Source organism: Pezoporus wallicus, unplaced genomic scaffold (assembly GCF_028554395.1).
Source record: "Pezoporus wallicus isolate ANWC-B61680 ecotype Strahan unplaced genomic scaffold, APGP_CSIRO_Pwel_v1 contig_4722, whole genome shotgun sequence".
Classification (NCBI taxonomy): Eukaryota; Metazoa; Chordata; class Aves; order Psittaciformes; family Psittacidae; genus Pezoporus; species Pezoporus wallicus.
In genome coordinates, this window is record NW_026641840.1 from 4111147 (window position 1) to 4125559 (window position 14413).

The 14413-nt window shown below is 46.5% G+C and overlaps 1 protein-coding gene across 1 annotated transcript in view; it reads left to right on the forward strand.

Moving 5' to 3' along the window:
• The first annotated feature begins 582 nt into the window (after positions 1–582).
• Positions 583–14413, forward strand: part of PPM1H (protein phosphatase, Mg2+/Mn2+ dependent 1H) — a 131485-nt gene continuing 117654 nt past the window's right edge. Inside the window, exon 1 of the mRNA XM_057425537.1 lies at positions 583–913. Coding sequence (XP_057281520.1) covers positions 678–913 — 236 coding nt within the window. The 5' untranslated portion in view covers positions 583–677. The remainder of the gene's footprint in view (positions 914–14413) is intronic.

Sequence of the window (14413 nt, forward strand, 5' to 3'; positions counted from 1 at the left end):
GTCCCACATCCCGTAGCTCACAGGGCTCTACCGGGAGCTGGCAGAGCGTCCCGCCTGCCCTGCTGTGGCTCAGCCGCGGGGCAGTAGGGACGGGCGCTCTGCGGGCGGCCGCCTCCCGCCGGCCAGCAGCGAAGCCCTACAGCTCCCGGGACGCTCACGGAACGGCGGCCGCGGGAAGGGAAAGGCAGCACCGCTCCCGGCCCCGCCGCAGGCAGCCAGGGGCGGCCCGGCCCTGCCCTGCCGTGCCAGGCCCCGCCCGCCGCGCACCTGCCGCCGGCCGCCCCCCTTGCCGCGGCGGGAGGTGGGCGCGGGCCGCCCGTGCCCGGCGTGTGCCCGGAGCCCGCCGGTGCCGCAGGAGGAGCAGGAAGCGCCCGGGCAAATCCAGCCGCGCTATCACATGACTCAGCAGCCGCCGCCGCCGCCGCCGGGCTGAGTTCACCCAGCGCCGCCCCGGGAGGGGGAAACCTGCTGCCGCCGCCGCTGCTGCAATGAGGCCGCGGACCCGCCGCTGCCCCTGAGCCCGCCGTTCCCCCGCCCGGCTCCGCGCGGCGCCCCCATTGCGGAAGCGCGGCGGGGGCTGCCGGAGCCGCCGCAGCAGCGGCAGCGCTGCCCGCCGGCGCGCCCCTCTTCCCGCCCTGCGCGGCGGCTCCGGCGCTGCCGCCGCCGGCGGGGGTACTATGCTCACGCGGGTGAAGTCCGCCGTGGCCAATTTCATGGGCGGCATCATGGCTGGCAGCGCGGGCGCCGACCACGGCAGCGGCGCGGACTTGCCGCTGCGCTTCCCCTACGGGAGACCCGAGTTCCTGGGACTGTCGCCGGACGAGGTGGAGTGCTCCGCCGACCATATCGCCCGCCCCATCCTCATCCTTAGCAAGGAGACCCGGCGCCTGCCCTGGACCACGGGCTACGCGGAGTGAGTACGGACCGCATCTGCGGCGGGCAGGTGGAGCGCGGCCGGGCCCGTCGGGATGAGCCCGCTCCCGGTCGCACCGGTAGCGTGAGGCTGCCGAGGCGGGTGACCCCCCTGCGGCGGGTGCCGGGGACGGCGGGAGCACCGGACCGGGCCTGCGTGGCGCCGCGGGCAGCGGGAGCCGGGAGGGGGGGTAGGACGGGGCAAGCGGCATCCGCGGCTCCGTGTGTCCGGCCCCGGCCGTAGCTCTACACCTGGGCAGCCCGTTTCTGGAAGGCCGAGGATGCGAACGGTCAGCTGCCCCTGCGAATCTTCGCGGGTACCCGACCGGTACGCGACCGGCAAAGGATAACAAATGGGCAGCACTGGGGCTCCTCTACCCGCAGTGACGGCTCCGGGGCGTTGGGGCCAAGGGTGGTGTGAACCCCGGGGGTGAACAACTGCCTCTGTTCTTGACTCGGGAATGAAAAAGGCCGTTGATAGGAAACCCGGCTTGGTTTGTGCGCGTGTAACTGCTTCCTGCTGCCCAGAAGCGGTGGAACGTGTGGGGTTTGGGGCACTTTCCTTGTGACCCGCTGGCAGGCGTCGTCGTGCTCGTTCATGGTGGCTGGGTGCTTGTGCCCCAGGTGCTCTCCAGTCTGGGGAAGAACTTGAGAAATGCGAGACCCAAACTGAAAGAACAATCCTTAGGCTAACCCCAAACCTGGGCTTTCCCAGCAGCTTGTTGCCCTGACTCACTCATGTCATAGGATTTACTTTAGAGGGTGTTTGGTCAGAACCTCGTTGTAGCCTTCAGTGCAGTTAAACGATTGCGTGCAGTGCCTTAAATACCAGCAAGGCAAAGGGCAGTGTTTGTTTGGATGCAGATCATCTTCCTGCTGACAGTGGGAGTAGCTGTGGAGGCAAGGCATGTCCTTGCACTTGATTCTTGTATTGGTAGACGCTTTGTTTTCTTTGATGCTGGGAGCAGGAATCAGTATTTGGTTTCTCTCTGCCAGTGTCTTTTAAGTCTTGTGCAGATCTGGCCATCCGTATTGCTCTACCAACTCATAGGTTACAAGTTGCACTAAACTGGCTCTTCCAAAGGTACAAACTATTTTGCTGTGGAGCGCTATCTCTTCAGGCATACATGAATTCTCAACAAAACTACTGCAAAAACTACAGTGAAGGCTTTGCATTGTTAATGAGCAATTACTAACTTTATTTAAGAGGTTGCTACATCATTTGGGACACAGGAATGGGAAGAGATTTGGATTGTTCTCTTCAGATTATTAAAGAATTGAACAGACTACTGAGCATATTCCCTGGGAACTATAAGTATAAATGTTTAAAAGTAAGCTCTAATTGTGCTACTATAATGGTCCCTTAAAAAGCAATTCTTTACCAAAGCAAGTAAGTGCTGCTATTTTTATCTTACGTGAGGTGCTGTGGCTTTCAGCAAGTAACTGTAATTGCAAGTTGGTGACAAAGTGAAAGGGAGGTTCTTTGGCTCCCAGGTATGCACATCCACTGCTGCCTGCAAGCCTTGCCTATCGAGCGTGCCAGAAAGGAAACGGCTGGGTCGGCCCCATGGATGAAACCTTCTGTGAGGGAGTGTTTGGAGATGAATGGCCCTGGTGATCATGAAAGGACAAGAACACACCAGGGTTGTTTTCATATACCTGTTACTCTTCCAAGCTTTGGGAGGTTTGGTTAATTGGGAAGCATGAAAATGTCTCTGGCTTTCTCAGTTCCTGTTGTTTACGTGAAAAAAAAAGGTTGGCTTTTTGCTTTATCTCTGGGTTTGGTTTTGAAGGGGTTGGTTTTGTTTTCATTTGTCTCCCAGTGCAGTTATACTGGTTCTAGCGCTGATGAAGCAGAGCTTGGTACTCCTGAGAGAGAGAACTAGTGAACGTGTTACCAGGCTCTTCCCAGAAGCATCTGTGTGGTCTCCCAAAATGGGGTCTGGTTGTAACCAGAGGATATCAAAATCCTTGCTGCGCAGAAGGAAAGAGGAAAGTAGTGCTGCCAAAACTGCACTGTCCTCCAAAGGCAAAGCAGCGTGACAGCCATTAATAAATAAAGAAGTAAGGACAAACCCAGGGTTTGCCAAATATTACTTATTTTTCCGTTTTTTTTTTTTTTTTTTTTTTTTTACTCCTACTGAGCTATTACCAGGCTTTCTGAAAATAATTGTGAGACTTGCTTGGAGGTGTATGTTCAAAGTATCTATTTTCCTTTTGGAACACATTTGATTATAGAGAGGAAAGAAATGGAAAAATACCAGGAAGGTCAAATTACCGTTATATATTCTGAAGTTTGTTTTCTTTGGGGGGGAGCAGGGACTGAAGTATTTTTATGCTATTATTTAGCATTGCGTTAGCTATAGTTAGTCTATAAAGGAAACTTTCCGAGCAATGTTGGCCTTTTGTTACAGTACAAGTGAGCACTTGCAAGAATGTTAGGAGGAAGTTTGGTGTCCTCACAAGGAGCTTGCGGCCTAATACAAAAGTCAGCCATTTAACACACATTTTACAAGTCTGCTTTGGTATGAAGGAATCAGAAACTCCATGCTGTACCCGCAGTGCTGTGAGGTCCAGCTTCTCTGAGCTATTGCCTTTCTCGTGTCTTCATGTTTTAGCAAATCAACAAAAGTGTTTTGTTGGCAGGGATGCCTTTGGGCACTGAGGTTTTTACTCTTTAAGGAGGGTTTATTGCAGACTTAAAGGGCAGGGATTTTGCTCAGGAGGTGTAAGGAGAGAGTATGTACCACCTTTATTGAGTCTGCCCTGATGTCGCAGGCCATTCGCACAGAGGGGTTTGAGTTGGTGCATTTTCGCTCTATGCCCAGCACCAGCTTGCACAGTACTTACTTCTGACAGGAAAGCACAGTCTTGCTGTGTCTAAGGAGAAATTTTGGCTCTGAGAACAGATCACCTGGAGGCTTTGGCCCAGGAAAGTGTTTGCAATGTTCATTTTCTTTAGTTGTAAAACATACCAGTTTATGGATGATACCAGAGCTCCTTGATGTTGTGTTGTCATGTCGGTGTTTCATCTAAGCTGGAGAAGGCAATATGGGGTTAGACATGGTTCCCATGGAGGACTAAAGCAGTCTGAGTCCACAAAATATGTAGGTTTTTCTCAGGGACGTCCTCTCGTTCCTTTGATTCCTGAGAATTGGGGTAACTTAGAGGGTGATAAAGAAGCCCACCCCGCTGTTTCTTCTCACAGATGTTAAGGCATCTGTGGCATGTGCCTGTTTGTCTGATTTGTTCCCTTGGAACAAGCACTTCTCCTCCCCTTTTTCTTGCTTCTTTTGTACTGAACTTCTTTGTAATGGATATTTTTGCAATATTACTCATCTGTGTTATATAGTTTAACTTATTTTTAAAGTTACCTGCTTATCTCTGTGGTATTATGCAGTGAAATGTAAATTAGCCTTTATTTTTTACTATTAGCTTCCCCTCTTTTAATAGTGTGATCATTATGAGAAGCATGTAGGCAGGCAAATGAAATCTTTAGCAACATACTTGGTGCTAGGATAAAACATCATTGCTTCCTGAAATTTCAGTGGGAATCCCATAGGCACTCAGCTTTTCTTAGTTTGTGAGCAGCCTGAAAGCTGTCTTCTGAAACAAGATGTCCTGCTCTCTTCTTCTTTGCATGGTAGACCTGAGACCTTGAATTTCAGTTCGCCTCATACTACAGGATGGCAAAAGGCCAGTAGGTGTTTCTGAAAGATACTCTTACACCACAGACACTAGTCTAATGGTCATCAAACCTTCTGGGGAAGCAAAATGAGAATTGTATCCCACATCCAGCAAGCTTTTTAATTGTCTTTAAAGGTATCATTTCATTTAGAAATAAACTTCTCTTTAATCAAGGGCATCGTCAAAGTAGTTTTACTGCGTGTGGTTAGCTGATGTTCATCAGGAATGACCCGGGGTGAGGGCAGTCTGTTAACAAACATTCCTGTAAATCTGCTTTTAATCCGGAGGGGTAAGGAGATTTGCTGCTCTCTGAAAAGTGAAATGATTTATTTGGGTAAGGAGGCTGGGAGGAGGCTCCTGCCTGACACTTTATTTACTCCATGCCCTCCCTCCCCTCCACAGGCAGCTGTGCTCCCAAGGCCTCATGACTCTTCCAGACCTTTCCCTGTCTGAGCCACAAGCTGTCTTCTGAACTTCTGCTTCATTGCCCTCTCTCTTACTGGGAGGGGAATTTCTTCTCGGTGCTGTTTTCGGTGTGTACTGACGTCTTCCCTGCAGAGCTTCTGCTAAGCTGTCCTCAGCCCCTGCATTAAACTCTGAAAGTAACCAGCAACCAGAGGTGATAGCATGTGTGGAGTATATAACATGTAATGAAATGACTTGGATGGTATTCACCTGCATCTGGAGTCTACCCAGAACACTGTTTTTCACCTTTAGCTCTTTTGCTTTGTTTTGTTACTCCTCTGTGAAGGCAGAGGGTGAGCAGGGTGGAGCAGAGCCTTCATGTCCTGGTTGAATTCTGTACATATGGCATGAAAAAATAGATGCTAAATTTGCAAATGACAAGGACTAGCCTGCTGCTTGTGCTGGTGGAATTGCAGGGAAACTGCAATCAAGTAGCATCTTGTGGTGGAAAAACAAGACTAGTGATTTTCCATCTATTTTGAATGTGTATACTTGGTAGTCCAGGATTCAGTACTATAATTGCTTTTCTAAATTGTATGAATCCAGGGGATGGGACTGTAGCTGCCTGCTTCTCTATCATAGGCTTTCCTCTCTTTACTCTAACCTTTCTGCCATCTCTTTGGACAATATCAAAAGGTACTATTAAATACACTTAAGGGAAATGGGGAAGGTCTCAGTTGTACGTTGTCTGTGACTTTATGCAAAGGACAATTTTGCTTGCCTTTTTTAATTGATCTTTGAAAGATTTCTAAATGACACTTCACTTATTTTTGCCGTTGCAAGTTATGATAGGTAGCCAGAAACTCAACTTTGGTGTTGTGTATGTTTCTTGGCTTATGAAGTCAATTTATTATCCCAGCGGTGCTTTTCATGATGAGAGACAAAGTCCGGGCTCTTTTTCCATAATGTTACATTTCAGAGATACTGTGGTTTCTCTGCTCCGCAGGCCTGCAGTAGCAATTAACGTTTGCTCCGTGGTGTGGTGACTACTGACCCATAATGAATGTGGAGTTGTAGGTGAAGTGTGGTAACTGTGTCCTTCTACAGCATTATTACAGTAGCGTGTTGTTATAGCAATAACTTAAGTTCCAAATGAAACAGGGAAGAAGCTGATGGAGGTTTTTTCCTGCTCTAAGTACTGGCTGTTTTGTAAGGCTGATGATGTTGCATCATATTTTCTCCTGCTGTGTTACTTAGCTTGTAGGAAATGCATATATGTGAGAATACACTGGAGGTTTTATTAAAATAATTTCCAGCTTTTCTCAGTGATCATAAATCTTCTGTTGGCACAATCAACATAAAATCTGTTGATTTTGCGAGTTAAGATAACACACAGATATTTTTCTACCTGCGGTACCTTTCGTGTATTGTAATAACTATCTGAAGCACGTGAAAGCTTACGGTGAGATGAGGCAAAGCAAGTGCAGGAGTTGCTTGTATTGGATTGGGCAGTATGTTGATGTCAGAGGATACTGTAGGGTTTGCAACTACTCGTGGTTTATTCTAATCCCCATTGCCTCCCATTAACAGGGGGCAGCAGCACAGTCATGCTCCTGTGGATTGAAAGTTAGATTCTCATTTCTGGGAGCCAGTCTTTCTAGCTGTCAGCTGGGAGAATGACTCATAACCCATTGGTAAACACATTCCTTACATGCATTCTGTTTGGTACAGGTTTCAGGATGAAGGTATGCCTGGGAAAAGGAATGCCATTTTAGTTTGTTTTAACCTGGTTCTGTTTGACTGTCTTGTCAGATTAAGTACACAGAAATAATTCATTACTTTCCTTTTAAAGCTTAAAAAAACCCACTTGTTTACACTTTTCTTTGTCTGGATAGAATTATGTTTCTTTATTCTTCCTGTAGTTCAGAACATGGACTAGAGTAGGACTTGATGAATGAGCTAAATCCCATACGTGTACCCAAAGACAACTAAACGTTCTTCCTGTGTGTGAATTATTCTTCTATGCATAATGTTAACTTTAATGCGCATTGCCAGACTCTTGTTTAAGCCTGGGCTCATATAAAACTGCCTGTAGAAACCTCATGATAGTTTTAAGAGCTTCAGAAATCCCTTTCCTTGTGTAAGAGCTTATACTATAGCATGTAATATTTATATAATGCCTCTAATCTACCAGCTGTCTTGCAAATAATAATCTTGGAATAACCTTGGAGAAAAGTGTACATGTGTAAATGTTCTGGTTCTTCAGGTGAAGAAGCCAAGGCAGTGAGGATAAGCTTTGGCAAGAGGTTTGAAACAAATACAGGGGACAAATCCTAAGTTTTAAGGTTCTGTGCTTGGACAACACAGTTGTTTTTCCTGCCATTGTGTGCTTGGCTTTTCCTGTGTGGTCTCTGATTTCTTAGAACTAATGGGGGTAAAAGGAGAAAAGGGGGAGGGAGGGCAGGTAAATCATGTACTCTGGTATTTTTAATGTACTAGGAATTGCACACACGATCCCTAACGAGGCAAGTATGAAATTCATCCCTCTGAGCTGCCGTGTGTTGCTAGTTCCTCAGAGGCTTGAGGCTAGTGCTGTCTCATGTGTTTCTGAAAAGCTCGCTTGAGCGTGATCGCGGCTTCTGAAACCGGAGGGTGACTGTGTCCTCCCAGGCAGCCTTCCTTTGCCCCTTCTGCCTTGGTGCTGGTGGCAGTTGGCAGATGTTATCTGCAAACTCTCCAGCTTTGTTCATTTGTTTTAGATGCAGCTGCATCACTGGGAAAGGGTGTAAATAGGAATGGCTTAGCAGTGATCATGTAATCTGACAGGGCTGTGCCCCTCGGGGTGAACTGGTTTGAGCCTGTGAATGTGATCAAATGAAACACGCTCAGCTCGACCTTGAAAGGAAGCAGCACTGCAAAGCACAGGTCGTTCCTGCGATGGGGTCAATGTATCATGCAAGGAAGAAATATGGGTTTTGGGTTTTAGGACATGTTGAGTCAGCTCTATGTTGAGCTGCATCCTGAGTAAGACTTGGAGTAGGGGAGCACTGTTAGTGAATGGAGGGAGACATCTTTGGGTGGATTTGGGCAGAGGAGACACAGTAAGTTGACTGTGGCATGGGGCTGGAGTAGAAATAGGTGCTGTGTGTATGCTGGCACAGTGTTTGTGCAGGAGACTGAGGCTTCTGGATCATATCTACCCTGGATTTTTATCCTGTCCCTTTTGTATTTGTGTTCTGATTGAACTTGCTGCTCTAAAATGCAAGAGGTCCTACTGGGCCTTAGCAGCTGGGTATTAACCATGCCTTTTGTTGTCTTTTAACTGTCTGAAGACTTTTTTCTTCCTCAAACAGAAGGAGGAGGGTGACTTGTAAGACTTGGTTCCCATTTGGCCAGTTACATTTACCTGGTAGGGTGTATGTTCAGGGTGGTCAGCTACAATACACAGTGGTGTAGAGTGGTTAGGTAGAGTAGAAGGGGTCACGGTTTCAAGTGCTCAGAGTGCAAAATACTGAGCACGATCGGTGAGAGAATTAACAGCTTGTGCCAAGCCCCTGTATCCCCCAAATCCAACAGACATGGCCTGGGGGTTGTAATTATGTGGTAATTACAGAGGTTCAAGCGCATAGGAGGTGGCCAGCAGGTCCATTGCAGCCATTTGGCCAGCTTCACTGCTGGAACCTGCTGCCCAGCTCCCCTGTCCAGCAGCACACTTGCTGTTTAGTAGATGCTGCCAATGGTACTTGTGGTTGTAAGTGGTAGGGTGCTAAATGATTGATGCTGTATGAGCTCTTCAGCAGATGAAGGTCATAAAATGGCTGGAAGCAGGTATGGTTTTGCCTCCCGGTACTGTACGTAAGGCAGGTGTTTGTCCACAGAGATTAGTGTTCTCTAAATAAATGCTACACCCAGTACTTCTTCAGGGGGAGGCTGTGCTGGGGAAAAACCAGTCTAAGGGACATCTCTGGTTCTTGATCACAGCATTTTTTAAATGCTGGTGTCTGAAAGGGGGAAGGAAAAAATAACTCCAAGTTGAGGGAGCCAACGTTGGCAAGTGCAGTGGTTGGAGCAGGAGGGGGTGTGGGCAATACATAGTTGGGCATCGCCAAAATATGGACCCTTTATGTGACTTGGCACTCATGCTGATTATAAAACCCTGAAGCTTAAGTAAGAAGAGATTGTCAGTGTGCTGTGGCAGGCGGGCCTTTATGGCATGAAGCAGGGTGGCAAACATAGAGCTTCACTCGTTGTTTGGGATCTGTATTCAACAGAATGAGGCTTAAAGGGAAGAGTCTTCAGGGGGAGTCCAGGGCTGCTGAGGTAGAGGGGTATAGGCATTGCTGTGTCCTCGGAGACCTTCTGACTTGATAGAACTGAAAATGTGTATATTTTTTAAAAGAGGGAAAAATTACAAAGGTAAACTGTCAATGCTGTTCACTTCAGTGATAATCATCTGTGTTTAGCTCCAATTCCTTTCCTTCCCTTTCTTTTCTTTGATACAAAAGTTTGCGTGATCACCTGAATTTTGTGTGACCCTGGTCTTGATGGCCATGGCAATGCTTTTAAATGGTCCCCATCCCCAAGAGGAGCAGGAGTAGAACGGTCTGGTCCCTAAGAGGAAAAAGAGGAGTGTTATGCCAGCCCCTCTCCCTCTTGGTGTGGGGAGGTCTGTCTGTGCATCAGTTTCACTTGTCATAATGCCAGGTTGATTTTAACTGCTGAGGATCTCCTCTGCTGGAGGAGTAGCAATGTCACAGCCTGTAGGCTCTGCACCTTTCTTTCTCATGAAGCAGGTCCTGAGTCCTGGTGGTGGCTGTGTCTCAAAGGTGAATAACAATTTCCAGTCTCTTTTTTTTCTCCTCTCTTTTTGAAGTGCTGCTACAAGGTGTAGTCAACCTTGAATGACAGTTTTTGATGCTGTTCAAGCTCCTTTGCAGGCAGTGATGATGACACTGATACCATGATTTGGAGTGGTCAGCTTTGCCTGACTTCAGGGAGAGAGGGGTAGGGGAAAGGATGGAAAACCGTATACCATTTCTTGTATGCTTTCCATGGTGTTTTTTTGCTACAATAAAGAAAGAAACAGATTGAGCTTTGATTGTATCTTTCACTACTTTTATTTTGCACCTTAAACAGTTGAGATTTCTTTTGGTGGTAAGGGGGAATGACACAACAACATATGTTTGAGTTGGAGCAGAAAAGGAGTATGTGCTGTTTGGATGTTAGCTTGAGGTGGTTTTGAGGATCATGCTCTGATGTCCTGCATACAACTGTTTCAGAAATCCTGCAGCAAAGTGTCCTTGGACTGGTGATAAAGGTCTGTGAGATTGTCTAGGGATCCTTTCATAGGCATAGCTCTCTTTCCAAAATCTTCCCAGTTAAATTCCTCTTTTACTGAATCTACTGGTCCCATAGCTAAGCGCCCTTTGTGCTGTGCTGTCTGTGTATCTGCTCCGTTGCTTAAAGGCAGCAGAGGTGAGATTTTTAACTCCCCTCTGCTCCGTCCTGAATTTCCCTGCTTTGTTCCTCTGTCCTTTATGGCCTGTTACGATAATTTCTGCTCTCCCTGCAGAGAGGCAAAATTGATCCAGCTCCAGCAGATCTTTCTGGTTTTGGGGTGGTGGGTTTTTTTTGGCCAAAACAGATTCATTCAGGCCAAGTATGATTTGTTTGTCTTTAGGTATGTGTTAGAGGCCTCCTCAGAAACAGAGGATGCGTAGCGCATGTTTGTAATGCCGTAAAATAGCTGTCAGTCTGAGCTAACAGTCTGAGCCTTGGTGGAGTGTTATGTTGGAGGTGAGAATGAGGATGGGTCTCCAGCTCTTGCAATTTGAACTGTCATCCTTTTTGTGGAGAAGTCTTGCAAAGAAAGCAAACAAACAAAAAAGTCACCTGCTGTTCTTTACTGATCTCTCAATTTTTCAGAGGTAGCAGGTCACCGTGTGGATAGATGTGCTGCGAGCTCTCATCCTGCAGTTTCTTCTGAAACGGCAGTTTCAGCCTTTCACCCAGCCATGAAACACTTGATACATTCCCTGGGGTAAAATAGGATCCTTTTCGTGGCAAACTACCTGAACAAGGGTTTTGACCTTTGGTTCAGGCATGATGTTTAAAGGCACAGCTCTTTGAAGGCTAAGAAAATATCATAGGTATTGATGCTTTGATTTCAGATAGGTTTTGTTAAGTTTTGGAACAGTTTGGATTAAATGGAGGTTAGTGCTGGAAGAAGAAGTTGCCCAAAGTTGGCACTGATGACGATGGTGGTGATTATTATAATATGATAATAATCATGATAATATGATAATAATCATGATAATAATATGATAATATTATCATATGATAATAATCTCTGCTGAATGCTCTGCTCATACCCAGGAATGCAAAGTGTTGTACCTCTGCTGGTTTCAGTGGCCCTCTGGGGAGCTCAGTGCCTCTTCCTGTATCCCTTTCCCCTGCCATTAATTCCATGGCTCCACGTCTCTGCAAGTGCCTTGGCACTTGGCTGAGTACAGGTTTATTCTGTGTTCAGTAGTATGTGATGCATGTGCAGGAAAGCTGGGTTCCTTAAGTTGCTGGGTTTTGAAAGCATTTGCGAAAGTGCTTTTTCTTCCAGATCTGTCTTTGTTTCACGAGTAGAAATTAGAGTTGTTTGAACTTCTACTTGTTTCTCTTTGCTGAGCTTATTTTTAGGTGTCTTGGCTGTAAAAGGAAATTAAAAGTTGTTTGGTTTTTTTTTTTTCCTCCATTTCTTTGCAAGGACTTGATCTAAGTTCAAGCTTGCAATGTTTATCCTTAAGAAATTTTTAGAGTCATATAGTGATTTGTATTGTATGTGTGGTGCTGCTGGGGATGGAGTATGCCTTTTTATTCAGGTATTTGGTTAGGCATTTAGAAATGGAAAATACTGATCATAAAGCTAACCTTATGTCATTGATCTGAAATGAGTGATTTCCATTTTGCAGAATGTAAACAGAATTTTTTCTTTCCTGTCTTCCTCCCATTCTCTGCACAAAAAGCAGTTTTTTTCCAGCCATTTCCATGTGTCATTTGAAGGTGAGAACTTATATCAGTCACATGTGCTCTCAACCAGAATGCAGGAACTGGTAAGACATTAAAACTTACTGATCTCTTTAATTTTTAAAGAAAACTATGTCAGCATCAGCCTTGGAGGGTGATTCCCTCTCCCTTACCTTGTCACCTCTCTTGTTAATCACATCTACACTCCTGTGCTTTCATTCTTCTCAATAAACTAAATGAAGATCAGTGTCTCCATAGCCCTTGCAAAATGCAGATGACAACTTCTTCAGCCTGGGACTTCCTCTGGTGTACTTCTCAATGTCATTTTAAGGTTGCTCTGTCCCTCTCCAGTAGTGCAAAGCTGGGAATTACAGCCCAGTGAGTTCCTTAAGCAACCTCTCCAGAGTAATCCCTGAAAATCCTAGGTCTGTGGATGGTAATTCTATTAGCCATTCAGCAAGCCTAGTCTGGAAGAATGCAGCTGGTGTGTGGGAATGTGGGAAGTTCCCCATCTCTGCCTTTAATCCTGCTTTTAGAGGGGGAAAAAAAAGTTATAGGCTAATGTGATTAGCTGTAATCCCATTCTTGCTTGGTTTTAGAAGTGTCTGATTCTTAAATCACAAGCTAACATAGTGCTTTCATGGCGGGGATGGGAAATTATTTTGGTATTTGGCTCATTTGTATGAAAAAGGCACTGGAAACCAGAGAACAGGAAACCCTCATAGCTGGCAGTGAGTTTCTAGTTTTTGTTGCACAGTATAATTTAGACATCTGAAACCAAGAGGAGCATGCAAATGGAAACGCAAAATGACCATAGTTCTTTCAGGTATCTAGGTATATGTATAAACAAAGGCAAGGAACAACTTATGTGTACTCGGCAAATTGCTCTTTAGGTCTTTCTGGCCCAAAGGTTTGCTTTGGGATCTTATTATTTGCTGATATGTTGCTGCTGCTCCTGAAACTGGTGGTGTGGTTGGTTTAATGTGGACTGGGGACAGAGCTGTCTCTAAAAGCCACAGCTTCTACCTGAAGTCAATGATCTGGAGACGTCTTTCCCCTTTGAAGCACTTGTTTTTCCTTTTAGTGCTAAGGGAACAAAAACACTTAACTTGTGTGGAAGTGCTGATGTGAAGTGTTAGAAATGCTGCTGGAGAGGGGCCGAGGCAGGACCCTCTGTGACAGGAGTGAAACACGGTGGCGTGCTCCTGTGTATGAACAGCACAGCACACCACTTTGGGGGCAAAGGGTGTCTTCTTGTATGAAAGGTAGAGTGCAGCCTGAGATCAAGGTCTCTCCATCACTTGCTCATAGATGATTAGTTTTGTTCCAAGGTTTGGTGTGCCCTATGGCCCCTGTTTGGGGAGGAGGAAGCATTGGCCTCAAAGGCTCAGCCTGTTTTCTGTTTCCAGGAGAAAGGAGGGAGAAGGCAGAAAATACCTTGTTTGTATCTTTTGTTTTCTGGAGGAACTGCAAATAAACGTGCATAGACTTGGAGTCAAATGCTGCCTGAGCCTTGGGGAGTGAATGGCTCTGGAGAGGGTTGAGGTCTGAGGGCTGAACTTGTTGCTTCTTTGTTCGAGCAGCAAACTTGAGATACTGCAGTTTAGAGAAACTGTGTGAATGGAGGCTTCCCCTTCTCTTCCCATCAGGTTCCCTTCCTCTAGTGGCCTTTCTTGCCAGTGTGGCGGTGGTGCCATCAGCACCGTGGCAGGGAGGTCCCTATGGCAGTTGCCCGAGAGTTCCGGGGAAGGGAGGGAGCGCACAGCCGCTGCTGGAAGGGATGCGTGGCCTAAGCTGTAACACAGATGTTTGGTTCAGCATCCCCCAGGGATGCAAGGTGGGAGCAGATTCACCATTACTCACTTTCGTCTGTGGTGTTGGGATGGCCTCAGGTTATCTGTCCTGTCATGCTAGTTCAGATGCTTGGGAGGGGCAGGAGAAGCGATGCTATAATGATAAAAGGCTGTGATAGCAGTCCTGTAAACTTGCAGGCTTAGTGAGGCTGGTGTTTGAGAGGCTGTGTGGGACTGCCTTGTTTACAAATAAAAACTATCACTTAGTTTAATTACAGGGTAAGGTGCACTGCCTCTCTTGCAGTTGTTTACAATGCTGAGGTTTTGGCATGTGGTGTAACTGCTGTGCGCCCTCCCAGCTTTCTCAAAGACCAGAAGACTTCTTCAGGCTATCAAGCAAATGACCCAGTGCCTTTAAAACAACAGAAACCACCCTCAAACCTTCCCTCAACATCAAATAATGAAAGGGGAAATTGTTGTTCTTTCCCCTTTGAAGTGCATCATACTCCCTGGAGAGCTTGGAAACACTAGATAAGTAACTAGATGCATTTATTCTTGCAGAAATGTAGTGGTGTTTGGCAAGGATAATTTGAACTAGT